The 26,865-nt window shown below is 38.0% G+C and overlaps 1 protein-coding gene and 1 long non-coding RNA gene across 4 annotated transcripts in view; one reads left to right on the plus strand and one right to left on the minus strand.

The window, feature by feature from the left end:
• LOC144633468 (uncharacterized) overlaps nucleotides 1-15,276 on the minus strand; it is a 70,670-nt gene extending 55,394 nt beyond the window's left edge. The window contains exon 1 of the long non-coding RNA XR_013567065.1: nucleotides 14,900-15,276. This is a non-coding gene — a long non-coding RNA (uncharacterized LOC144633468). The remainder of the gene's footprint in view (nucleotides 1-14,899) is intronic.
• On the plus strand, nucleotides 8,058-25,714 carry LOC144633278 (serine protease 33-like). Of its 3 annotated transcripts, none has more exons than XM_078492138.1 (8): nucleotides 8,058-8,075; nucleotides 11,265-11,510; nucleotides 16,677-16,859; nucleotides 17,789-17,995; nucleotides 20,001-20,141; nucleotides 21,898-22,023; nucleotides 22,581-22,735; nucleotides 23,043-25,714. In XM_078492138.1, the coding sequence occupies exons 2-8, from the start codon at nucleotides 11,417-11,419 to the stop codon at nucleotides 23,460-23,462; spliced, it is 1,326 nt and encodes a 441-aa protein (XP_078348264.1). In that variant the 5' UTR covers nucleotides 8,058-8,075; nucleotides 11,265-11,416; the 3' UTR covers nucleotides 23,463-25,714. The 3 variants fall into 3 exon arrangements, with proteins under 3 accessions (XP_078348264.1, XP_078348257.1, XP_078348272.1); XM_078492131.1 differs by lacking the exon at nucleotides 8,058-8,075 and adding an exon at nucleotides 10,331-10,464; XM_078492146.1 differs by lacking the exons at nucleotides 8,058-8,075; nucleotides 17,789-17,995 and having other exon boundaries at nucleotides 10,957-11,510.
• The last annotated feature ends 1,151 nt before the right edge of the window (nucleotides 25,715-26,865 follow it).

Genomic DNA, 26,865 nt, shown 5'->3' on the forward strand with positions numbered 1-26,865 from the left:
TCCTTTCCCTTTGTTTCTTATGTGACCAATCACAGCACGGGAGATCGTAATCAACATTTTTTTCCCGCGAATCGGTTGTTGCAGAGAAGAACATTTCGATGCGTTTTGAAAACGCAAGCAATGTTTTTCAACGGAATCAAAAAGCGTTGCAATTCCATTTATAAATAATTTTTCAAAACATTGTCAACACGTTTTGAAACATTCGATAAAATTAACAATCACGGCATTCGATATTCAACGAAATCACCTAGCATTTAGAATCATTCACGGGACTGTTGAGCCAGCTTTTAAAATTCTGTACAGCGTATTTTGAATCCACTTACATTATTAATTTCGGTTTGAATTTGGAGCAGAAACTGAACAAATACATGGAGTACTCCTGTAATTTTGCGACGTTATGTCTGCGTTTCAAAGGACATTCGATCCCATGTATTTCGCACGCACGCAACAAGTTCTGATGATAAATAAATTTTATTTGTTTTATTCCGCGGCGTCAACTCTCTATAACTGGTGCCGATTAAACCCTTATGCGGGAAATTTATCAAAAAGGGCTTCGCTTCGCTGACCGTTGCAATAAAACAGCATGGAAATAAAAGGCGCAAACTTTTATCTTTTAGCTTATTTTATAGCAACCGTTCAACAATGCGGCGCTACATTGTCTGCCGTGTCTGCTTTCGAAAAATTATTTTTCTGAAAAGATCTGTAAACCGTTCAGTTTCAACCGGTTTACAAACGCAGAAGACTAAAAACCGAAGACCATACGTCTCATAAAAAGATTTAAATTCCTCTGCTGTGTAAAAAAAGTTAAATTTGACTAAATTTAATTTTGTTGGGATAAACTTTACTTTTCGCCAGTTCATGTCGGTACGGTTCATGTCATCCAACAATTGCAAGTTATGCACGGCGAAGTATGCGTTCGGGAGCGACAAATATAATTATTTTTTCGTATTCTTGTCTCTTCTTTCTCAAAGATTGCGGTTCTGGACGTCTTTATTGAAACAGAGCGAAATATTTTCCAGTATTTTAACGTTTTGCGGAACATTCGGATCAAACATTCGAACTGAAGCAAACAACGTGTAAATTAAGAAACATATTTTATTCATTTCTAAAAGTTTTCACAACGGACGAAATAACATTGCGAATTCACAGCAAAAAACAATGTTTAGAAATGTAGTCGAGAAAAAAGAAGGATATTTTTGTCAACCTACCTATGAGTTTCGGAAAGTCTCTCCTGTATCAAGTTGTATTGATCGGATATTGTAAACATTTCGAGGCTTTCCCACGGCATGAAGCTGTCGCAGTTTCTCCATCGTCTTTCACGACTCTTAACAAGCGTTTTGTACTTGGAATTGTTTGATCCTTGAAGATTCCCTTCAATTCAGTTTTAAGCTCTTGAAGATGATCAGATATTTTTAAACGTTATAAGCCTTTGATAGCACGCTTTGCAAGCTGACAACTGGCTGGTCGCTGAATAGCAGATCACATTCACATCCAGTCATGAACAAATCAGAATAATCGCCGGAAAATCGAAACGATTCTCAACGCATTTGTATTTAAGCTCGAAATTCGAAAAGTATTGCTATTAAACAACATCAAAAGCTTCTTCAAGGCCAAGGGTCACTATTTTGAAAGCTGAGAACTCCAAAATAAAACACGCAATGCGATTGGTTAGATTACTTTGGTGGGTACGGTTCCTGAGATATATGAACCGAATAGTGATTGGCTGAAATGGTGGAAAGGAATGTTGTTCGAATGTGAGCAGCCGTTAGTGGGGAGGAATTTTGCGTGACGACACTAAGAACGGCTGCGAGGGAGACTATCCAAGTCCTGGATATTTAAAACATTGGCAATTTTGCAAACAAGGCTTTTGGACAGAAAATATTTTCAAGAGATGTTTTTCAAGGAATTAGAATTGATAAAACACGGTGGCTTTGGAGATCGCACGCGGGCCATTAGAAACTCAGTCAGATCGACTGACAAACCATTGTTTAGTTCTTTTCTCACCGGAGCTAGTCATTCCAAAAGGATTCACTTAATTGCTCAGAAGTCACCTACGATTAAACAAAGGTACCAGATATCTATCTTTTTCGTAGTGTTTGTTTTGTTTCGTTTTATTGCTTAAATTAAACTTGAGTGTAAATTAAGATTTCATTCGATGAATTAAACTGGTTTACACGTTTGGAAGCAAGCACTTGTGATTGTTGTTTTCATGTTTTTATTTTTATTTTGCAGTTCTTGATATTCACCTCTGAAAATTATACTAAAACAATTATTTGCCTCAGGCTCAGTGATTATTGTTGCATAATCCCCCCGACAATTTTTAAGTATTTAAAGTTGTAAAATAACTTTTAAACAGCTATTTGCTTTGATCATTTTGAGAAAAAAATATTTTGGCAGATCGATTTGCTTACATAAATGCAATTTGCAATTTGTGGTCAGTCAATCGTAGACGAGTGCGCATTTAGTCAAGCAATGTCTGCCTCGTCCCCAGTTGTCGTTCTATTTCGTCGGCAAAAAGCGCAAACAGGCCGAGCAGAATCACGTGATGGGTTTTCTGAGTGAAACATTCCCACAACTCCATGCGAATCGCGTTGCAACCAATGACAAGGCAAGTCTAGGGACAAGCAAACCCTTTAGTGTTCGTGGCAAAATTTGTCGAGTATAATTATGAACAAAAATCTAAAATCTACTTGCAATGCCGAGAAGTTCTGATAAGTCAAACCTATTGACACGGCGCGTGTCCTCGCATGGGAAGTTTGTGAAACGGAGACTAAGTTTCCCAGAATACGTAAAAGAAATTATTTGGCATCAACGTTTATTCCTTGAACGAATATAGAATCTAGGGAGGGTTGCTGGACCCCTCCCCTTTGGTTTTTGTTGTAATTGAAGTCAGCCTTGTCTGTACGCTGCGAGATGCTATTGTTTCGTGAAAACTGCCATCACGATTGAAATTTGCCATGGTGGAACCACCATCTTATTTATTTTTATATGAATTAGAAATAAACAACATCAATGCTTCAATACCTCATAGGAATACAAAATAAAATGCTGCAAAACAAAACAGATAAGTGTAAAAAAAAAATAGTTTTATCGTCTTTTTTTGTTTGATGTGCTCTCGCCTTCTACCGGCTTGTTAAAACAGAAGCTCATTTCTGTTAGGCAATGGAAACTTAAGCTCACAGTCTAATTATTTAGTAGAACCTTCCCCATTATCACTACATGTAAGTTGCAACGTAAGTCAGTGTCAGAAGAAAATACTCGGCCACGCAGCAGTCAAAGTCAAGAAATTGAAAAAAAAAAAAAAAAAAAAAAGATTTGCTTGAAAAAAAAAAAAGAATTCGATCTTTCCATTCTGATGAATCGAAGTAGAAATTGAAAAAAAAAAGGTAGCAAAGGTAAAACATGGCCAAAGGCTCTCTCGATCTCTCCTACGCAGAGGCTCCTCAGAGAGGTTTTTGGTGGGGAGAGTCCGCTGTACGAAAAGAGTGCAGGCGAAATAAAACGGCGAGGGCGGCCGCGGGAGCCTCTGCCAGATGTCACACCCAATATGGCCGCCATCTGGGGGGAGGTAACCTGTCTATTAGTGTTCCTCACCGGGGGTGGTGTATATGTTACTACCATATGTCAGTAAAATGACTGCTAATATCATGTCTAGAATCGGTTCTGAAGTTAATTACGCGATGCACGACAAGCAGAGTCAACAAGAACGCTTTCGGATGCCGGGGTGTGGAAATGTGGAAAAGTTTTATTTTGCACAAAGATTGTAGTTTTTAATATTAAATCTGTTTTGTTGTGTGGCGAACAACAAATTCAACAAGCAAAGGATTCGATTCGGAAACTTCTGGCAGCTGAAACTTCTATAAACGGATTAATTATTTCCCGAAAGAGAAGAGAACGAGTAGGTTTGTTTTGAAGAATGTTAAATTCAGATACGTATAAACAGATTCTCAGGAAGGCATTCGATTGTGAAGTTTCAACATCAATTCTTTGCCGTACGAACTAATTAAACCAATCGAAATATAAGCTTAAATTATGTTTCTTCGTAAACAGCTGCTTAAACTTGTGTAGAAACTATGCACACACTCATCTCACTCGCATTTTTCTGTACGAAATAATGCTTGCTTTGTGGTTGTTGTGTTACTCGATCAAACGATCAAAGACATTAAACTGGTCAATATTAAGGTGCTCGACCCAGTTTTCTAGCGAACCTATCAATTGAGACCCTCATACTTAAAGGGATTAATGTCAATGACAACACTTATCACATGCATACACAAGACTGAACTTCAATATGATATAATTTGGCGATCAGAATGAATATCACGTGGCAATGACGTCACACAGGGTTTACTCGAATCGAATTTTAGGCGGACCGCATTTCCCGAGATCCCCACGCCATATAAAGAATTGCCTATGTTTAATGAGAGGATTTAGCCCCATTTCTAAAAATGTCCCATATACTACATCCAAACCTAGAAGAAAGTAGACTGCGCGATCGAAAATAAAATTCTATCAGAGTAGAGCTCAATTTTACCTTACCATTTACGGCTACTGCAAAAAAGCGATTCACCCGCAGACCCCGGCACGGAAGAAGAAGTGGGCGCCGGACCCGCGATGACACGCGCACCCGAAGAAGCGCGACGGAGGATGTTCCTAGAGGAAGGAGTGAACGAAAAGGAGGACTGATAGATTCACGATGGAGGGGCTACGCGGAGGAGGGGGGTCGATAACTAAAAGATAAGATATTTTGTGTATGGCACGTTGTAGGTGGAGGATTGAGAAAATGACCCTATCGATTCAGAGAACTGTGTGACGTCATTGCCACGTGATATTCATTCTGATCGCTTTCATTTGAGTTAGTTATGTGTGATGATGTGATGTAGTAGTTTTGTTGACATCAATTAGTTGAGGGTTTCAAAGTTGTAGGGAGAAAAAGGGTCGAGCCACCTTAAAAGCGAACTGCAACATGTAGGAAATTAAACACGGAAGGCATGAAATACAAGAAATACAAGAAGTATATTTACCATCAACAGCAGGAGCCCATCAACTCATGGGCTCCTGTCAACAGATATCTCCTCGAGTGGGAAATCAAGCTATTTGAAGTTCTTCCCAACTCACGCTTGACCTCCATAGAACAACAAACTTCCCACACGACTCCCCACAACTTTTAGGGGGCTCTTCGGATACAAAGATTTTTGCTTTTCTTCAGAAAAAATGAAAAATAAACTTTTCGGAGAAATAACGGTCCCTACTTGAAGTAACAAACTTCCCGCTGATTTTTGCCAAGTTTCAAGCTGCCAAAGTCCGCGAGGGCTTAGAAATTCATCAATGTACCAGAAAACGATAAGGATGTTCGAGAGAACGACAAGCTTCTGGCAGAGGTTCCCCGCGTAGTGGATCTCGATCACGAGTGCGCCTGCACTCACCTTGCCCAGCGGATTTTTGCAACGACCGCCCCATCGGGAACCTCTGCGGAGCTCGGAGGAGAGAGGGCCAAAGGACTGTAGGGTTTCCTATGTGGATGGAATCCGATGTAATCTTTTGAAACATCATGTTTGAGCATTTTTTTTTAGTTTATGTTACAACTATGAAATTTCGAGTGGGAATCGCTCAAAAGCAGTGTGGATTTCAGAAGACGGGTTAACATACGACAAAAGCAATCCAGCGGCCCCAGTATAATTGGATTGCTATTGTTCTTTTTGTAACAGTCTAGACATAAGACACCGAGTCCATTGGTGTAGACCTATCGAATCGGGACTATACATCTTTGGAGAGAACTGGCTTTTAATCACTCGACTAATATCACGTTCACGATGAACTGCTTTATCAAGTATGTTATATATATGAAATTTTTATCTGACGACATATCTTAGGCAGGATTTCGTGAATACAGCCCTGCTTTATAAACAGTATTAAGAACCTCATACTTGCGTATACCATTTGCTTTTGTGTATTTTGACATAGTTCTCTAATACAACTTAATATGCGATCTGCCGCTTTCTGAGTCCTCTATACGTCCCTCATGATCTCAGTAAGGTATACTGCCAGAGTGTTGCATTCGGGAAGCTTTGCTTTTTTCTCACTTGTCACCTTTTGGATCTGATTCAGTTTATTACATAAAAAACATGAAAGAGATAAATGATTATCGCAGTGAATTTCCTACTTAAGCATTACATCATTTCACTCCTCTCACGGGTAAAATATGAACTCACAATTGACCTCGCTCGCAATGTATGGCTTCAATAGCTCAGTCGGTAGAGCATCGCACCGGTATCGCGGAGGTCACGGGTTCGAATCCCGTTGAAGCCTTGAATTTTTTTCAGGCTTCTTTATTCCAATTGCTTAAGTTGGAAATTCACTGCGATGATCATTAATTTATCACTTTCATATCCATCCGCAGTTCATATATGAATTATTTCATATACATTACATCACATAAAAAACAGTAATCACAAAAAATGAACTTTTTCTTGAATCCTTTATAGCTTTATTTTTTCAGGCGGCGTCTTTTTTGCAGTCAACTAATTTTCTTTACCTGTCACCTTTCATCCCTTAAGCTTTGTATTAAAGATGACAAGCTTGCAAGAACGACTAATAAGTACCTAATTATCGGTTTTAACAACACAACGGGCTAGACGAGGATGTGGTCACGATAATCACAAAATAAAATATTTTGCTAAATGGATTGCAAACAGTCGGAAAACTTAGTGTGTCGCGAAATACCCTTATGTTCTGATATGAGGTTCTTTATGGAGTATAGCAATACATTTTTACAAATATATTGTTTTTAGCATATTAACCCATGCGACTTTAGTTACAAAGGGCAAGGGCAACTTAAAAGTCGATAAACATTTCAGCAATGTCCGTCTACAAATTCCATGCTGTTATTCAGTAGTAGAAAACTCTTTAATGGAGCCAGAACGAGAGCCATTTAAATAAGAGATTGATCCGAGTAATTATGCAATAAGAGGGAGTGTCAAACGCTAAGGCCCATGGTAGAGCACTGTTTCAAGTAAACGCAACCAAAGATCCCCTGCTTCCGTCACTGAATTCATACGGCGTTTGACAAGAAACACTGAGAAAACGTATCTTTTGCTTAGACGCATAGAAGGGTTATTTACAGTTATTTACTATTCGGTTGCCGAGTCTAACGTTTATTTGACCAGACATTCATCATTTTTCACAGCTTTTCTTTGTTACAGTTGAAGGGATTTTGGGTTATTAAAAACATGGATTATAAAGATTTGGCTTTTCTGCGTTAGTTCTCAAGGCAAAGTTTAGTCGATAAACCAACGTAATGAGAAATTTGTTTTCGCAATTAGTAACCCGAAAGGCTCAACAGTTTCAAATTACGTGCTACAAATTTATCAAAGCTGACATTTTGTTGGACGTATTTTCAAAATAAACGTTATTTTCGAAATAAATTCAATTTTTTGTAGAATTTCTAATGATTCGTGTTAGTCTTGTGGTTAAACGAACGCATTTTTTTCTTTTTTAATCGCAATTCCTTTGTTACATATCATTAATATTCACACTACTATTTTCTGTGGGTAAATCTGAAGAACGATAGTTAGGCACCGAACCCTCGACACCAAGAGGGGGGGACACAGGAGAGGCGAGGCGCGGAGACGAGCGACCGGAGGCGCGGGGGAGCGACGGAGCAGAATGACCGACCCCACAGCGGCCCCCGTGAAAAGGGTGTGTTGTCATTGTTGAGTAAAAGTATTGAGTAATTGCTTAGTGTTTTGAAAATTGATAATATATTCGGTAAATTTCCTGTGCTACGGAATCCATTGCTATGGTTTCCTAGTAACAAACGGAGTAGCACTGGGCACGAAGTTGAGTGTGAAAAGGTAACCTCCCCACCTGCACTAAAAATGACGTCATGGACTTTGGGCAGTGGCTCAATGTTGTTTCTAATGTAGTTGTAAACCCTCTTGTGTGTCTATTTTTGCAATACTCCTTACATGCACCACGAAAGGCTCGTAAAATAATTAATAAAAAAGTTATTGGCTTCTTGCATTGGGACGGTTTCTGAGGACATTATTTACGTCAAAATTCATTCCAGCGATCAGGTAAGAAAAAGTGTAATATTTAATAATTGGTTCAGTGAATATATAATACCATGCTCTACAGGATATCTGTCTCCGACGTAGTCGGATGAAGTGTCTAAGTCTGGGTTGTTCCCAAGCACGACAAGAACGCTAGAAATAACTAAAATATATAGCTTCCAGTTAAAGATACTCTGAGAAAAAAGAAGTGTTAAATATTGCTATTAATAAGGCCTATCCAAAGCTTATTAAGCGAAAAGTCCAGTCAGAGTTGCCTGGCAGGAACGGAGTCCATTTACTATTGCCCTAGTATTGAGGATTAGTCTACATTAGTGCTGGATCGTGCAGACGACGCAACAAATGGCTGCAAACAAAAGCGTATGACATGTTTTATTTTATTCCGAATATGAACTTGCTGTCGGCAAGCCGCAAGTCAGCAAAATGTTTAAACAATTAATGCTCTCGCCAGAAAAAAAATTACAAAGGTCTTCCTGAGGTTAACTGATACTAACAAAAGTTCAATTTTCACGACAAACAACGGACAAACAAACCACGTTTTGCCACACCAATTGACAAAAGGCTAGAATTGCAACTTACAATAGCCGACAATAGAACCAAACTTGAAGTTGATAACAGAAATCTTACCCCACACTTAGACACTCCAGTTTAATTGATATTTTGGCAACTCGATCTTTTGTTTTTATCGGTGTTTTAGTAAACAAAACGAAGTAAAACATCTGACTGACTTCTGTGTTTCATATCTGCGGAAGATATCAGTTTTGCTAAAGAAAAACAAAACAAAACGAAACAATTAAAGTATTAAACACGGGTGCTTAAGGTTTGGCTTTCTGACAAAACTTTTCTATTACAACTCCCTAATTAAGAGTTATCGCCCTTTTAATCTTTTCCTCATGTCCTATTTTTACCAAAAAAAGAAAAAGTAAAAAAAAAAAATTGAACCCCCCACGTATTTATTTTACATATTGAAGTTCCTTTTCGCTGCTTCTTTATAAAGACCACCCATTTTGACGTGAAAAGTTTGATTTCTTCCTGAGAAAAACATATAAACTTTTGGGTCTTGTTCCAATATCAGTCTAGCCTCGTACAGCCGCCTCCGGGGGGGGGCGGCGTTCGGGAATATCAGTCCATCTGATCACTAATCAGCTTATTTTGCTACCCCATTAGATGTTTAACCCACTAAAGACCCCTTCTCTTATTCAAGGCAGTGCAGTGAAAGCCATTTTCAACCATTTTGCATACTATAAAACACTCGAACTCGATATAACGGGATGAACTTTACACGTTCCAAACCATCGACAAGGGTCGCAACGAAATATACTTTGGATTTACCGAATCTTCGAGAACTGAAGTCTTGTAAAGTGCTCGACAAAATTATCTCTACAGCATTCCCGGTCATATTGATAATAAATTTACTTGACTATAATCATCACAACGTTAAACCCAGAGCGACAAATTTTAAATGAGCTTTAATGAAGCCAGTTTTTTTATGACTCGTCCTAAGACTTGGATGAGGAAGTTTCAATTCAACATCGCGTCGAAATTAGGCTCGATATATCAGCTGCAGGAATCAAGCCTAGTGGAAATTGTGCATGAAGATTTTGAGCCGGCATGGTCAGCGAGATTTAGTAAAAACATTCGCCACATGCAATGTTTTGTCTTTTTTACTCAAAGAGACAACGCTCCGTTGAAGACTTGCACTAATTTAACCCAAGAAGATTAAGATGGAGATGAAGCAAAAGCATGGACAGTGTCTTTGTTTAAAAACAACAACATGAAAACGCGTCGATGCCTTTGTACTGTACTACAAGAAAATTTCTTCCTACCAGCCGTCGGCTCCGATTTTGATGGTTTCTTCAGAAAGAGGATAAAAAACATATGGAACCAGAAAGGATAGATGATAGAAACGTTGAGTTGTCTCAAATATAAACGATAAATTAAAGTAGAAAAGCCGAGAAGGATACTTTGAATAGTGGCCAGAGTCATTATGTTAGCATTGCCCTTTCAAAGTTTCTTTTGCAGTACTTAGCGTATTTTTATTTGTTCTAAGCTGGTAAAATGTTCAAACAATACTGTTCATCTTGGGCAATCCGGAAAAGGATGTACTTAAGTTAATTACGCGGCTTTAACAGGGCTGGTGAACAGAATGCCAAGTTTTTATAGGAAAGAGGATTGGGTTTTTCTCAAATCCATGGCGTCAGAGTTTTAAGACTCATCGAGGGCACCGCCCCTACTAAAAGAGTCACTAGTCCCACCACAATTCATATCAGTGGAACTTTGAAGGAAATGCAAATTTCGTCATAAAAGAACTGAAAAGAAAAGGAGTACAAAACTTTGCATGGGACCAGTTCATTTGATTGACTAGACGGTCATGGGCGGCTGGTACTAATTAGAGGTTAAAGAAATGTTTGAGTAAACGACTTTCTTGCTGCATGCTCACCTATTCGAAACGCACATATGATGTTTGTGTGTTTAGTATATTTCTAAAGCAAGCCAGTAGTCTGTAGTGGGGAATGTAGTAGTATATGTAGTAGTATGAAGGAGAATAATCCACATCATCTGTTGTTCTTACGCCCATTCTCACGGTAGTATTGTGTAAAAAGCTTTTTACATCAATTCATTTTAAGCTGGAGCAAATACAGATTACGCTGTATATCCGTCTGTCCCCGTTATGTCGCAGAATTTTGTCGGGGGCAAGCTTGTTTTTTCTTGCATTTTTTTTTTCGTTTCTTAATGAGTTGGACGATTACTCAAAAAAAAAAAGTTCCGTGACAAAGAACTTCCGATTGCTTTCACTAAATTGAACAAAAGCCGTGTATATTGATTCATCGTAACCACAGCATCCGTTTCAAGTGCTGTAGCTCGTTGAGACCATTCGAAAATAGAATAGCGCAATTCAATACCGAACAGCGCACTGATTAACAAGGATGACATGTGCGCCAAGTTACGTTCCGATTATTCCGCCTGCAGGGAAGTTATTTATTGAAGTTACAAGTTTGAGCTATGCAATATAAACATTATTAGCCAGATAGCACGCGGCTGCTCGCGCTTCTAAAGCAAGGACCTCCCACCAGGTGTTGATATCATATGTGTGCACGTCCACAGATCGATACCTTTAGAAAATGGGTTTCTTGTTACAATCTTGATGAAGATTAAGTTGCTTCATGCCGTTTGCAGCTCTCTTTTTTCCTGCAGGCCTTCACTCTTTTACCCTCACAACGAAAGACTGCTGAGTTGACGTCGCTTTGGAATTTCTAAAGGACAATTATTTGGATCTACGTGAAGGAAAGAGTGAAAATAGCAACTTGGGTTTATTCAGCCATCCAGTCAGCTTTGCGGAATAAGCGATGACCCTACCGTGCCACTTTTTCATATTTTTCTTTGGATTGCTCGTGTTGAGAGCCGCAGAAGTGAGCTCCTCCGGAAGAAAAACATTCAGAGGTAAGTTCTTGTTTTCTATCATTTTTGGCAGCCTTGGAAGTTTCTAAAGCGTTCTGCGTCTGTGGAAATGGCCTCCGCTTGAATTGAACACCACGTATGCAAGCAAAATTCTGCAGCTTTAAGCCCGCTATAAGCCGTCGAGATCTACGCACATTTCGTAACTAGTAAAGCATGTTGAGATCTTGTTTTTGTAACAGAACAGGAATTAGGCAATACGTCCATCGCATTAAGCAGCCGAATGTTCTTCTCTCTGGCTTTTAGATGTGGAATAAGAAATGCGTTCGCCTAAATTTAAAATCTCTGGCATTATTAAATAAGAGCTTTTCTTTACTCAAACGTTGACGTGTTTACAGTTTACGTTGCGTCAATGATCAGGGGAATTCTTTACTTAAAAGATTAGTTATTCATGCGATGATGGTTTCTGTTTCCTTATTTAAACTATATTTTTTATACTCCAATAGAAATAATTGTTCTCCTGCAAAGCTTGTGGCTAGATGAAAAGCCGCAAATTGGATCTTATCTTGTATTTGCTGTTTACTTTATCTTCAAAAGCGTTTGTTAATTATCAAAACATGTCCCCTAGACATCACTATTGAAGCTAAGCATGCCCCATTAAACTGTTCTATTTATGGTAGAAAGCTTTCCTAGTGAGGAGTTGGTTACGAAATAGAAGACACTGGTTCGTGTACGCGCCGCCTAATCCCGTTATAGTGAAACCACTTTGAGATTTATCAATGATATATTTGAGATTGTATAACGGCCTTGGGGTTCAGAATAAGATGAATCAGACAGGTCAAAATATACATCTTGAGTTTATCAAAAGGACTTTACTGGGGAGATATTCTGGTTTTTCTTTCTCTCAAAATTATTTGCCCAGAAGAATCCAGATTTGTATAATTGGAAAGTAAAGAAAAATGGCATTAACCAACTGTTGAAAGAGTATGCCTAAATCGTTCCAGTATACGCAAGTTTTTATTTTAACTACAATTTTGTATAGAAAGAATAAATAAATCTCTCCATTGGCGATCATATTTCGCGAGTATGTCCAGTTTTGTCGAAGAACAGAATGGCTAATACCTTTTAATTGTCAAAGGTTACATTACGATCTACTCGTGCGATGAACTAGTCGAAGGGTTGTTTAGAATTTGCGCGACACGGTGTCACATTGATGACAAAGACGACGAAGGCAACTTCAGAAACGTGCCGACGGCTTTCGGTATCAATTCAAAATAAATCAAATCAAGAGATGATTTTTTTTTTTTTTTTTTTTTTTTTTGTGAGCGATGCCGTCTGTTAAGTACATCACAATATTTTTTCCGTGTGGTTTTCATTTTCTCTTTTCAGTCTTTATTATTTGCAGGCATTTTAGTCGATTTCTTCATACATCGTATCTACTGAAGGTCACGTGGATTTAATTACAATGAAGTCCAAAATAGACAATCTCTACTGAAGAAATTCTGTAGATTGCAAATCCGAGAGACCGTTTTACGTTTGCAAGCATTGTCCGTGTTTAGACCACACAAAGGAGCGTCTTTTTGTAGTGACGATGTTTCATTTCGTGTGCTCATTTCAAATCTCGTGCTGTGTCCCTCGCGCGGCTTCTCCTCATTGCGCAGCTGTAAACAGGAAACGAAAAAATGTTGATTTATTTTGCCGTCTGACTCAGTATGCATTTCCGGAATAACCTGAGGGTTACTGAAGCGACATTAAATTAATTTCGGCAGTAAAAAAAGCGAAAAAAGCGTTCTGTTTAGTTGGATGTGTCGGCGATTCACTTTTGAACTATACGCCTTTTGTTGTATTTAGGAATATCTCTCACCAAGTAATTAGCTTCCATCTGTGGATGCAGTCAATTCCCTAAAGCTAAACGGGGGGGAAGCATTTAGGCTTGGTTCGTTTCAGTTCTTGTATTTTCCGCCCAAATATTGATTTTGACAAAACCCAATAAATATCGCTTCTAAATATCTCTTGTGTGGTAGAATAAATAGTGCTACGTCTCTGGACGCTTCTAGTAATGGAGAGAAGAAATTAAATTAGTGTTTATTAAATGCTTATTCAAAAATCATTTACTGACCCTGCGGCCGGACATGTTTTAGCTCAGGGACCTCGGGCGCCTTGAACGACGGGAACGCCATACAAGATCAGAATTCCTCACTGGCGCCAAAATAAAATCGTTTTTAAAAGTTTTAAAAAGAAGCTCATTTGATTTATTATTACCCAAAATAGAAAAAAAAAAAAACAATAAAAAAAAAACAATTTTGTCAAAAGCCTTGTTCATAACGTGTCAAGTGTCCACGTAACTGCGAACTCTTAGCTTGCGCTTGGCTGGCGTTTTTCTTGCGCAACTTGGATGGATCCTCAAAGTGCGTCGCGATTATACTGTTTGGTCTCAGCCATATGATCAGTAATTTTATCATAACACCGAGTAAAACTACCCATGGTGCTAGGAAGATGACGAAACAGCTGGACAAAGCTTGTTCGTTTTATGTTCTCCACGAAAAAAAGTATGATTAATGTACTCCTGTGTTCCCTCTGAGAGAAAAGGGATGTGGGCAATCTGACGGATATCCTGTTCTTTAGCCACTTGCCTAGCACGTGCTCGAACCAAGAGAAGTCACGTTTTCTTACAAGGGATCTTATAAGAAATCCCTGAGAGATAGTTTTGCGTTCTATTTAGTTAATAACTTCTTACAGTCAACTCCCGCCTTGCGGACACCTCGATATTACGGACACCCCGTTATAAAACAACGGACTTTCTCTATTGCGTACCTGTCCAAATTTTGGTCCCGAAGGTGTCCATTATAGTGGCCGTTAATTATAACTATTTTCGGATTTTTCTTTCTTTTTTATAAAAGAAGCGAACATACTCTTTATTTATTTTTTGTTTTGTAATTAATCCAGCTTGACTTGAGCATTTTTTAAATCACGCTGTACCCATTTCTCAAAAAAATATTAAAAAAAATAATATTAAAATATTTCTTACCCAAATTTTACGTTGTTAAGGAGGCTCGATGTAGTTTTTTTAGCCGAAGGGTTTTTGTTTTGAAAATAAAAATTATCTAGGAAGCCAATGTTCGATTTTTGCCAAAATACACTATGATGATCAAATATGACCAAATTTTAATTTTTTACCCACTTTGTCACATAGGTTACCATGGCAACCATTGACGCTTTCTTTTGTTCTCAAACAAGCTTGATTTTCTCGAAATCTAGACTGACTCTTGGTGTTTATTTTTTGATATGTTAAAGTTTAGTAGATTGACTAACTGTTGACGAAATTTTAGAAAAATCTGTAAGAGCGTTTTCAAGTAAATCAAAAATGAAATTTCCAGTAAAACAATGTTTTACTATAAAATAGGCGCTTTAAAATTGTTTCGTATTATTTGAACACAGTTACTCTCACTGAAATATAAATACTTACACCATCAAAGACCATTAACTTAAAGTGAAAGACATTTTGCTTTAATTTGTTAAAATATATCGACTGCCGATTGTAGGAAACTATAAGGAAATACCAAAAACTTCATTCTTGATTTACTCTAAAACGCTCTTACAGATTTTCCTAAAATTTTGTGTACAGGTAGTCAATCTACTATACTTGAACATATAAAAAAATGAATACCAAGAGTCAGTCTAGATTTCGAGAAAATCAAGCTTGTTTGAGAACAAAAGAAAGCGTCAATGGTTGCTATGGTAACCTTTGTGACAAAGTGACGGGTAATAAATTAAAATTTGTTCATATTTGATCATTATGGTGTATTTTGGCAAAAATCGAAGATTGGCTTCCTAAATAATTTTAATTTTCAAAACAACCACCCTTCGGCTAAAAAAACTACATCGAGCTCGCTTTATCAGCCTCAAAGTTCTCCATGATAAAAAAAAAATACTTTTTTATATAAATGTAACAAGTGTAATCATTCCCAACAGGTGTAAGTAATAAAGTATTAAAATAACACCGAAGAACATCCAGTAGTACTCAATATTTAAGCCAACAACGAGGGGAATCTATCTCCGCGATGTTAACTCAAATATTAGGTACTGCTAGGTTGTTCTTCGGAGTTATTTTCATACTTTATTACTTTGTAACAAGTCTAAATGTCATATATTTGAACAGTTGCTTGTCATTTCTCTGTTGTTAGTCAAATTGTTGGCAGTTTTTCAGATGTCAGTTTAACCCTGCCCTTTCAGGACCTCATTCAGTGTCTTGTGGTTTCTAGCGTTTTCGTTTGTAGGCCTCACTCAACGTGGCTTTATGTTTTATTGATCTTGGGTTTCTTATCGCTCCTGTGGATGTAGATTCAGCGGATCGAATTAGCGAATCTCAGCAGTAATCATGTGAAAGTTTAGTACTCCTTTTTGAAAAGTGCAACATTTCGCAAACACGTTAGTGAAATGGCTGTAATTTTGTTACCAAATTACGTCCAACACTGACCTTTCAAGCGGAGAAAGTTGCACACGTTAGCGTAGATAAGGAAAAAACGCGAGAGGTAGGTTAAGGAAATAACCTTGCATGTGTCAAGACTCTCCTTGGCTCTGCTGGTTTTCCTTTTTGGTCGCTCCTCCTTTGGTCGCTCGGTTGCATCGTCAATATAAATTAGTGACAATCAGCTGATCGCTGATTACCTTGGAATGCTACAAGACATAGCTCACCTTGGTAACTCTAATCGGTCAAATAGGATCAAGTTCTCTGATATCTTCCTATTGACGAATCTGTTTAGTTTGTCTGTCTGTCGTTTTGTTTGTCTTCTCGAATTTTTTGTTTGTCTGTCTGTTTTTTTTTTTATTTGTTTGTCTCTAGTTTTGTTTGTCTCTTCGATTTATTTTTTCCCTCACAGAAAGATAACCACCATCAAATCCATTCTTCATTTTCAGGTTTAATTTATTTTCTTAAGAACTAACGTGTCGTATAAAGTGTTTTGAACTACATGCAAATCGCAATGTGTACAGTAAGCCCTGAGGATTCGAAACTCAAAAGTAAATCGTCTTATAACCAAGGAATTAGATCATGCAACTTTAGAGAAATTTTGACATACAAAATGATACATGTAAATAACATAAAATTAATTACAGGAAGCCGCAGAGTGAAGATTAAACCAACACAATAAGCGCGGGCAACCTTGGTGTCGACTAATCTAATTGTTTTTTGTACACCGATTTTTTTTATAGCTGTTGCGAAAACATGTGTTGATCCTGGTGTCCCAAAAAATGGCTTCCGTGTGGGAGAAGACTTCAGCTACAAAGCTACCGTTGAATATTTTTGCAATCCGGGATTTAGACTAACAAGAGGTACTCGATTACGACATTGTCAGAAAAATGAAAAGTGGAGTGGATCCTTGCCAACCTGCGAAGGTTAATATGGTAATAGTATCTGTAACATAACGTCCCAATGGTGTGCACGTAGTGCTTCTCGTAAACGATTTTAAATACAGAGTATCCATTTACAAACGATCAGTTTCTTGCACGAAAACATTGAATTTCCATTTCTGCAAAGCATGGTGCAGTCCAAAGAGTACATAATGACCAAAAAACGAACGAACAAAAACAAAAACAAAAAACAGCAACTTGGATTATGTTCAGATCCAAAGATATTTCATTACGCCTAGTATTAACAGGTCATTTTTAGAAAGGTTAAATAAAAGTAACAACATTGTATTGCATGCTAAATAACTAACGTAAGAATGATCCCTAATATGTTGATAGTGTGATCATGATATACCGTCAAATTATTGTACTGATCATATTTGAATTGCATGGTATAGATTTCCTGGCAAGTGCGTAATCACGCTTTCTTTCGCTTGCTTCTCTCGACCCCTGCCCCAGCCCTCGTGCTTCGCACTCCGCGTTCAAAAAAGTCTACTTTCGATATTCATGTCGTCTGTAAGATTAAGCTTGCAAATCATTCGAAATGATGTTCCCAAACAAATTCACGAACAGATCTATTATGGCTCAGTGGAAGTAGTCCAAAATTTTTAATATTGTTTAGCATGACACACAAAGCATGGTTACGGCTTTCCTGACATTTCATTTCCATTGCCTGACATAGCGGAACCGCTGATAACGTGAAGCTAAACACTGCCTATCGTATACCACGACCAGCCCCTCTCTCTTTTTTTTTAAGTCCATTGAGCGAGAGGCGAAAATAAGAAAAGCACGAGTGTAAAATGGCAGCAAAGAGGCCATTTTTTCACAAGCGTTTTTTGCGCTTCACGCTTGACGGACTATTAAAAAAAGAAAAGGGGCTGCACGTGATCAAGTGTTAATCCCTCTTTTTCATACAGATATCAACGAATGCATTGAATACGAGGATTACGAAAACCCGTACACCACCAATGACGTGCAAGTCGATCACACTCATCTTTGTCACGCTAAGGCCACGTGCTTCAACACCATGGGGTCGTTCCACTGCAAGTGCAAGCCGGGTTACCATGGTGATGGGAAGTTATGTTTGTCTAAGAAATACCTTATGGTCGCTGCTCTGTTCAGAAGTAAGTGACAAAGGGCAAAGACAACATATATCACTAATGACTAACCTTTTTTTCTAATACCGTTTAAGTTCGAAAAGTAATCGAAGATCATCGTTACATTCGCATTATCAGCCTTTTTCTATTGCTACTTCGCTACTGTTAAGGGGCACTACTTTGGTGCAGTAATGTGTAACACAATTTTTGTGGGCCGATCCGTCTTAATAAAATAAAAATGTTCGCAATAATAGTTACAAAAAAGAGAAGGATAAATGTTGTCGAAAAGAATTTATATCACACCAAAAAAGTAATTTATGGCCTTTGTTAAAACAAATATTAGATCACTAAACAAGATTTCACCGATCATTATAAATCAGTACTTTTTGGACGCCTCATTTCCAAGCTTAATCTTGCAGATGTAATGCATCGCCAAACTTGGCAGGAAATTCACACCATTCAAATAATTTGATGGGTACATCATGTTCACACTATAGTTATGTCAGGAATCAATTTTACGGAAGTTTTTTGGTCAGACAGCTAGAATTGGCAAAGGCTGCGCGTAGTGAAATATCTTTGCATTAGAACACAATCCAAGTTGTTGTTGTTGATATGGTTGTTGTTGATATTATTGTTATTGGTGTTCGTTTTGCCCAATAATGTACTTTTTAAATGAGAGAAGATCCTCGCAGTTATGAACACAACTTAAGCAGTTGCGAAAATGAAGCCTGAAAAAAATCAGACTTTATTTTCGCAACTGCTTAAGTTGTGTTCATAACTGCGAGGATCTTCTCTTCATCTATTCTTCAACCGCAGTTATGATTTCATATATTCATAATTTTTGTACTTTTTGGACTGCGCCATGTTTAATAGATTGGAAATTCAATGTTTTCGTGCAAGAAAACCGATCAAATAAAAAAGGATTATGGTTCAAGCAAGTGATAGTAGGTAAAGGTACGGGATTTTAATACACCCATTTCTTCACTCAGCGTTTGTAAATTGCTACTCTGTACTACAGGCGTAGTCAATCGGTAAACGGACTATCCATATCGATTGATTTCCAATATCGATTTCTATAGATTAAGTGCACCTAAAAGTGCACTCAAAAGTTTTCCACGTGCACACGTTTTGTTATAAATAATATTGCCATAAGAAACCTTCAAGGTTGGCAAGGCTCCACTCCACTTTTCATTTTTTTGACAATGTCGTAACCGAGTACCCGTGGTAAGTCTTAATCTGGAACTTTCAAAAATATTCTGTCAGAAGCTATACAGCTGACGTCTTCTTCCACACGAAAGCCATTTCGGGTCATCAAGATCGACATATGTTTTCACTATAGCTGTGAAAAATAAATTAGTGTAACAATAAAGAACATTTAGATTTCTCGACATCAAAGCTCCCCGCACTTACTGTGTGGTTTAATCTTTTTTCTGCAGCTTCCTGCAATTAATTTTATGTTGTTTACATGTATCATTTTGTTTCTGTCAGTACTTCTCCTTAAACGATTGAGATTCGGGATGAGCCTTGAGAACCTGTGGGTCTCACAGGAAAACAAAGAACGACCAATACGAAATATCTCGAAACAAAATAGAGCAGGCAAACAATTGCTCCAAAACAGAGAAAAATTTTACAGAGGTAAACAGAGCTAGAGGTTAACCTCAGCGGCTGCACCTAGCGGTTTACTTCGTTCAGACCTGTAAACAGAGGGGAAAAAAATCCTGTCGAAAAAATGTTTTACATAAAGAAATTTTGTATTTTTTTCAACACTGTGCTATGACGTCACACATAATGCATGCATGCATTGTGTGGTTTTCTTTGCTGCACTGATGCCCACCGGCAGCCGGGCATTACATCGCTCGCAATACTGGACGGCTTTACGGGAAAGTCTAGCCCCCACTATTAAGCCAAATACTTTATCTTAACAAACTCTAGCCATGACATAATGGTTAACAATCATTTTGAACGATTTTTGAAAATGTGTCATGTTGGGTAACTAAGAAATTTTTAATTTATATCCTTTTTCGTGTTGTAGAAAAAACCAAGGTTTCGCCATACACTTGTGGTACGTTGGGGAATTCTAGGAATGCGACACGCATCAGACGGATTGTAGGAGGGATATCCTCCGCCTTCGGAGCCTGGCCTTGGCAGGTCGCCATAACCTACAACAGTTCAAGTGAGTACACTATTTTAGAACTATACAGTAAACTCTTTCTTAACGGACGCCTCTTTTAACGGACACCTCTTTTGGACGGACACTTGGTGTTGGTCCCGTCCCTGCCGTTTTTCAGTCATGTTACTGTGACTAAACTCCCTTTAAGACGGACACCTCTCCAAGACTCGACCGCGGTCAAACGACAGAAATATGCAAAAAAATAAGAAAAGTACTGCAAAGATAAGGTTTTAATTTTCACAGTTCAAAGTTCAATACATAACCGGTATCCTAAAAGGTTACTAAGTTTTTTGGTGCTTTACTAAAAAAATTCTATGTTTTTGAAAAAAGCGATATGCGGACTTGTCGGCGCCATTTTGTCAAAGCACTTAAAAAGTAGAAACACTCGTTTACTTGCGGAAATGGGATAATGCTTACCCTCAGCAACTATTGTTATCTATCCTTGCTCGTACTAACACTTCAACATGAACAAAAACCGTCGAAATGAAAAGGAAAGCTGCCTGAGACGTTTGACCGCGGTGAACTCCAAGACAGACAGTCGGAGCCCGTTCCAACGGTGTCCGTTTTAGAGAGAGTTCACTGTATAAGCCTGCCTATATAGCCTTAGCCTACTTCGGATACCCCCACGAAGGGATTTGTACTCGAGCTAGTAATGGTGATTAGTGGTTTTAGGCGAGGGTTGCTTTGAAAGTGACATGAATGATTATTAGATGCATCAGCAAAAGACATAACTCTACAGCTATCGATAAACTAGAATTTTTAAAGGTACTTTCCTAGCAAAGTGGCGTGGGAAAAAAGAATGAGGAAGAATATGTGAAAAAAAAGGAACATGGTCGGTAACCGGAAAGGATTTTCTGTTCTTACGTTAATCAGCTGTTAGTTGAGGACATAAGAGGGATTTAATGGTAACCGAAGTGTGTATTGCATAAGGCTTAAAAATCCCGTTTTCCCGGGAGTCTTGTTAGTTGTGGAGAAGCGCTAAAAAACGGGATATTAGCGCTAAGAACGACGAGTAAAAAAAGGTGAAGTTAAAAAAAAGGCGAGGGGCTTGGTGCAAGAAGGCACTTACCCTTGTCCTTTTCACTCCTCTTTCTTCACACTGCTTCCAAACTGACCAAACGTCTGGAACAGGAAACCTTACTGCGTGTTATTAAGTCTTTGCACGGCTTATTACCTCTGTTTGGGGTATGGCGTTAGTAATCCCTCATTTCTAATTTAAAAAGCACATTTTACCAAATGTATAGCCTGTTAAAAGATGAAAAGATCTCTGTTTGTTATCTTAATTTGCTGAGACTGCAGTGGCAGATCTTTTAATCACTTTTGAGAGCAATAGACTTAATCACGTATTTTAGGTATTGCATCGTTGTCTTTAAGAAGCCTCCCGGGAACCCTTCTTACAACACAAGTACTGTTTTGCTTTCTTTGGGGTCCTGGGTTTACTTTTAGCGCCTCTGTTGGTCTTTTTTCTGGCGGAAGCCTTTTCATAACAGAATTAGTCATAAGGCATTATGTGATCGACGTGTGAGGTCCTGTTAGGAACGTTTTTCCTCAGAAACAGGATCAGCTAGAACTCTAAACTGGAACTCTAGGTTATTACAACCGTATTTTAGGAAAAATACTGCGACAAAATATACTTACTTGAAAATTATACACGTTCCCTCTTGAGCTCTTTTTTGCGCGGCATAAAGCCATCAATATATTTAACATTATTTTCAAGCAACTTCTAAAAAAAGTTATCATATTTTGTCTTTACTTTTAGGAAGAGATAACTATCTTTTCAACGGAGCACTCATTAAACCAGGATGGGTTCTTACAGTAGCAAACGTTCTTCAAGTCAAAAAGGGAGCGAAGCCAATAAAACCCAGCAGACTTCAAGTGGTGTTAGGTACGTAAATTAAGCTTCCTTTATAAACGTTAAAAAATAATATAAGGCGTTGTTCTTAATTCAATGTACCCAGTTGCGTGCAATTTTCATCGTAGACCCTTGAACAATTTATTTGACGACAACAAAATAATATTTATGTTTCCAAACAGTGAACGGTAATCCCCGTAAGGGACGGACCATTGATTTTTTTTTTTTTTTTATAAGGGTGGTATGAAAAATTTTCCATTGCAAACTTTTTTTCGGACTAATGCACCTCTGCAAATATTTTTTTTCGATTAAACAATTTATTTTTAATACATATCGTGTTTGCAAGCAATTTATTTTGTCTTTTAGCCTGCAAACAGTTTTTGTCAATTTTTGTCATACTCCCCTCCAGAAAAAAACAATGGTCCGTCTCTAACTCAGGTGGTACTCAATGAGCACACGTACTGTTCATGTATTTATTACCTTTTTTATTTCTTTAGAACATGCACCCTTCTACAAATTGGTCTTCTCCTTCGGCCTCTCGAAACTTAAATTGCTTATGGTCTTTTTCTGTTTATTTGATCTATTCACAGGTGAATTTAACCGCAACAAACTAGATGGTACGGAAACACCTCTCCGCGTAAAAAGAATCGTTTTACATCCGGGGTACGACCGAAACACGATGACACATAATATCGCTCTGTTGGAATTGGAGACACCCGCAAAACTTAATGACCATGTTAGGATGGTAAGTTAGTTCGTTATTTTTCATTAGTTCTCTCTAGTTATGTTATGCACGGCGCCACAGTAGTCTGTAGTTATGCTATGTTGACCGGTCAAAGTGACATAGTGGTCGATCTTTAATATTCCAAAGAGTCATTAATGAACAAAACAGCAGCATGTGTTATGTACTGTAATCTAAAGCGTTGAGATGGTCGAGGAGGATTAAAAGGACTTGTTACAACTGAAGATTTACAAAGTATACCGCGGTAATTAACTCTTTTTTTAACAATTATGAGTCAAAACGAGTGATTTTGTTTGTTTTTTTTTCCAAGGCGTGCGTTCCAAAACGGAAAAGGGACAAGATTTTAGAAAAACCACTCCAATTTGGAACAGTGGCAGGATGGGGTTCAACCAAAGCAATCAGGCTCGGCGAACGCACGGGACCTTTGTCCGCTGAACTAAGGCAGGTAACGGTCCCCATTGTCCCGGATAAAGAATGTAAGGAAGCGACAATTTATTCTTACAGTAGCGAATACACGCTCTGCGCTGGATTTAAAAAGAAACCGAAAGATCCCTGCTTTGGGGACGTGGGAAGCCCTCTCGTCATGCAGCACCCAAGGTCCGGCCGCTGGATTGTTATTGGACTGTTTGGTTGGAGCGAAGGTTGTGGAAGACCTAGAAAGTACGCGTATTACACGAGAGTGTCAAAGTATAGAAAGTGGATAAATTTCGTTGTCAAAAAGCGCCAGTAAATGGAAAGAACTAGAACATTACAAACATTTACTCGTCAGTTTCAGTTCGTCCTGTGTTCAGTGTGTAAAACGGATTACATTTTTTGACCTTAAAAAGGGAAGACACCCATCACGAATAAATGACACTTTTGTCACCAGTTAAAGAAAAGTTATGACAGCATAAGGTTTTGAGGTCTAATGGCTTACTGCATTTTTTTGTCTTTAATTTTTTTTTGGCTATGTAACGCGTATTTTGAACTACTAACATGTAGTCATTTTACATGAGGACATGCATGTAAAACAAGATTGCGTTGTTTGGTTGCTCTTCTTACCTTTTTTTATAACGATTGTTCCATGCGTATCGGTGCAAAGCTTACGTACCCGAGATTGGAAATTTAAAGAAGTCCGAAAAACCGGGAAATCGTTACGTTTCCTCTTGAAGTTGCTTGCGTGTCATAAAGTCAGATTATTGAAAACTCGAAAAAGATGAAGTAAGCCAGCTTACTAGTAAGCTGCCATCGCAGAAAGAATCACAATTCATTAATCTATAAGAATGCAGCAAGTCGATACATTATCCATTATTATTGTTATAATATCGCTACCTATATAGTAATTACGAAAACTCATCGATACATACGAGAAATTTCACGTTGATGATTATTAGCAGTGCATTTAACTTGAGATCATTTATTTATATTTTTATAAAAAAGTCTTTTCTATGTCATTTAAAATTAAAATAGTGGACAAACCTCCAATGGAACAAGCGGGGGTATACGGAATCGATTTTACTTGGTTTGGTTTTCTAAGTCGCTATAGCTGTCACGCAAAATACCATAACTGCCGTGATGCGCCATTCCATTCGTGAAATATTGCTTGGAATAATATTACCTTTTTATAATTATATTTGCCTTGGTGACCATTTCTTATATTCTCATTAACTGCATATATATCACGTGCACTGACATTGTGTTGAGAAAATATACCCTGATCACCTGCAGTTGTTTTGTGTCGAAGTATAATTATAGGGAAAGTAAGCAGAAAAGAGAGAAGGGGTATTTTGCTTTTTTGATGCGATGTAAGGAACAAACGAACCGATTAAGCATAAACACTGGGAATACGAGAAAAAGTAATTTGCAGTCATATGATACAAGTAGCACCAATTACAGTATTTAAAACCATTTAAGTTTATAAACATGATACTAAAGCGGTTTTCACTTGAGTGTCGAAAGTAATTCGCGTTTGCTTTGGTTTTGCACTTTTTCGCTTACTGGTTGGTTTAAAGACTGGTTTGAAGACTGATTACTTAAGTTTTGGTTTACAGTGTAACTACTTCAACCAAAGTCACCTGACAAAATCTGTGCAAAATAGGAAAACCGTCCTTGTATGTAAACAATAATTTTTCCGCAAATTGTGAATCTACACCAGCTGCATGCTACAGAAGCAATACGTTTGTGACCATTAACATGTAAACACCATTGGGCAATTTGTGAAGAATTTGCTTGGGCAGCATTGGTTGGAGTAGTTACGCTCTAACGACAGTCAATTAAAAATCGCTCTATTATTAACTAATATTTTTTGTTTTGTAAGACAACAGGGTCCAGTTGTTCAAAGCTTGGTTAAACTGATCGAAAATTTGCTTGACAGTTTTGTAATTGAGTTTTGCTACTTCTCAGCAAGTTTTTTTGTTACATAAAGTCTGATCAACTTTCCTTGGTCAGTGTTAATCTGCTTTCAACCATTTGGGCTCATGTGTACGCATATTTTTGGCCACCTGAATCGACTTGTACATATTATGGGCTACCTGAAATAACTCGTTAATGCGATTGACACGCATGTTTTTGTGTATAACTTCAAGGCTTTCTGAGCGAAAATCGAGTCTATAGAGCACTAGTCTATAGAGCACTTGGTTGTATACGTTGAATTCCATTGCGAGTTTCTTTTATCATATATGACATAATTGTTTTAAATTATGTTAGTTGCCCATTTTAGAAATGATGAATAATTATTGGTTAAGTTATGGTTTTAATCTTTTGTCTATCTGATAATCCTTGCAAAACCATTTCTTAACTTCACTTCATTTATACATGCTGCTTAGAAGAAAGACGAGGAAATGTTTTATGAATTTCCAAATTAGTTAAGTTTGTGTGAAAGAACTGCTTATGGACCTGACATAGTGAAAGATAATAAAGATTGGAAGCTTTCTATGAAAGCTTGAGAGACAACCGGTGTTAGCATTTGTTGATATGCAATAATTGTTAAGATCGTGGGGTTATCAGAGGTAGAAAAAAAAACCTCGTTAGTTGAAACTTGCAAATCAAATCACTGAAAAAAAATGGTTTGAACTCAGCAGTATGTAGTTCGTGTAATGTGATCGTCCGTGTGAGAGTACTTCTGAAAAAAAAAAACCGTTGTTGCTGATTGTCGTTTCGGCAACCTAAAGGACGTGACTGATACCGGCCAAATAAGCCCCTTAACCCTGCTGTTAACGAGGGTCCTGACAGGGCGGGGGGGGGGGGGGGGAGGATAAAGCCCATTTTCCAGCCCATCTTAACTAGCAATCTTGTCAATTGTATTTTTAAACAACAGATAACAGTCCAGTTAAGTTCAGAACAAATTTTCTCCAAATCCCAGTCCGGTTCCACGTGATTTCCAGTCCCAGTAACCCAGATCTCGTTTTCCCAGTGAAAAATTTCCCTGAATTCCTGTACTCGTATTAAACCTTCAGTCCTCTCGATAATAAATAATAAATCAAATGCATTCATCACGATTCTACTTTGCCGTTCTTTATGTTCTGCGCCAGGGATCGAGACCTCTGGCCGGCTCCAACACTGGTACCGCGATTCACGGACACATGACAAATCTGATTGGCTGGAAATACAAAACGAGTACTCTGCGCAAGCTCACAAATTGGGACCAGCCAGAGATCTCCCTTGTGCACTGAGACCAGAACGACTGGGGACTCTGGGGATGAAAATGAAAACGCGAGTTGTCTTTGAACTTCAGAGTTCGCGTGGGGACAGAGAAAATATTGCTAAGGAGTTCTTAGATCATTTTTGGCGAAATGTAACCGCGAAATTACCACCACTATTTCGTCTTACATGCATCAAAGGTTCTTTTTAACTCGGAAAAGAGTTGTAGTGAGCGAAGTTAATTTCACTCAATTCCTGTAAACATAGACACGCAAAGCATAACACCTCTAGAGAATTAGACCTGTTCTCTGATAACCCACATTTCCAGTTAAATTGCATAGTATAAACATGCTTTATTACCAGGCGAAATATTGTATTAATGTCAGTTTTTTCTTTATTATTTTTTCTAACCTTCAAAAAACAAACTAGAAAAATAAAAAGAAAGAAAGCAATTTGCAACGGATGGGAACTCTGCCAATTGGCCTTTCGGCCTGCTCTCGATTAGCAGGAGATGA

Source organism: Oculina patagonica, chromosome 1 (assembly GCF_052425735.1).
Source record: "Oculina patagonica isolate OP01 chromosome 1, crgOcupat, whole genome shotgun sequence".
NCBI lineage: Eukaryota > Metazoa > Cnidaria > Anthozoa > Scleractinia > Oculinidae > Oculina > Oculina patagonica.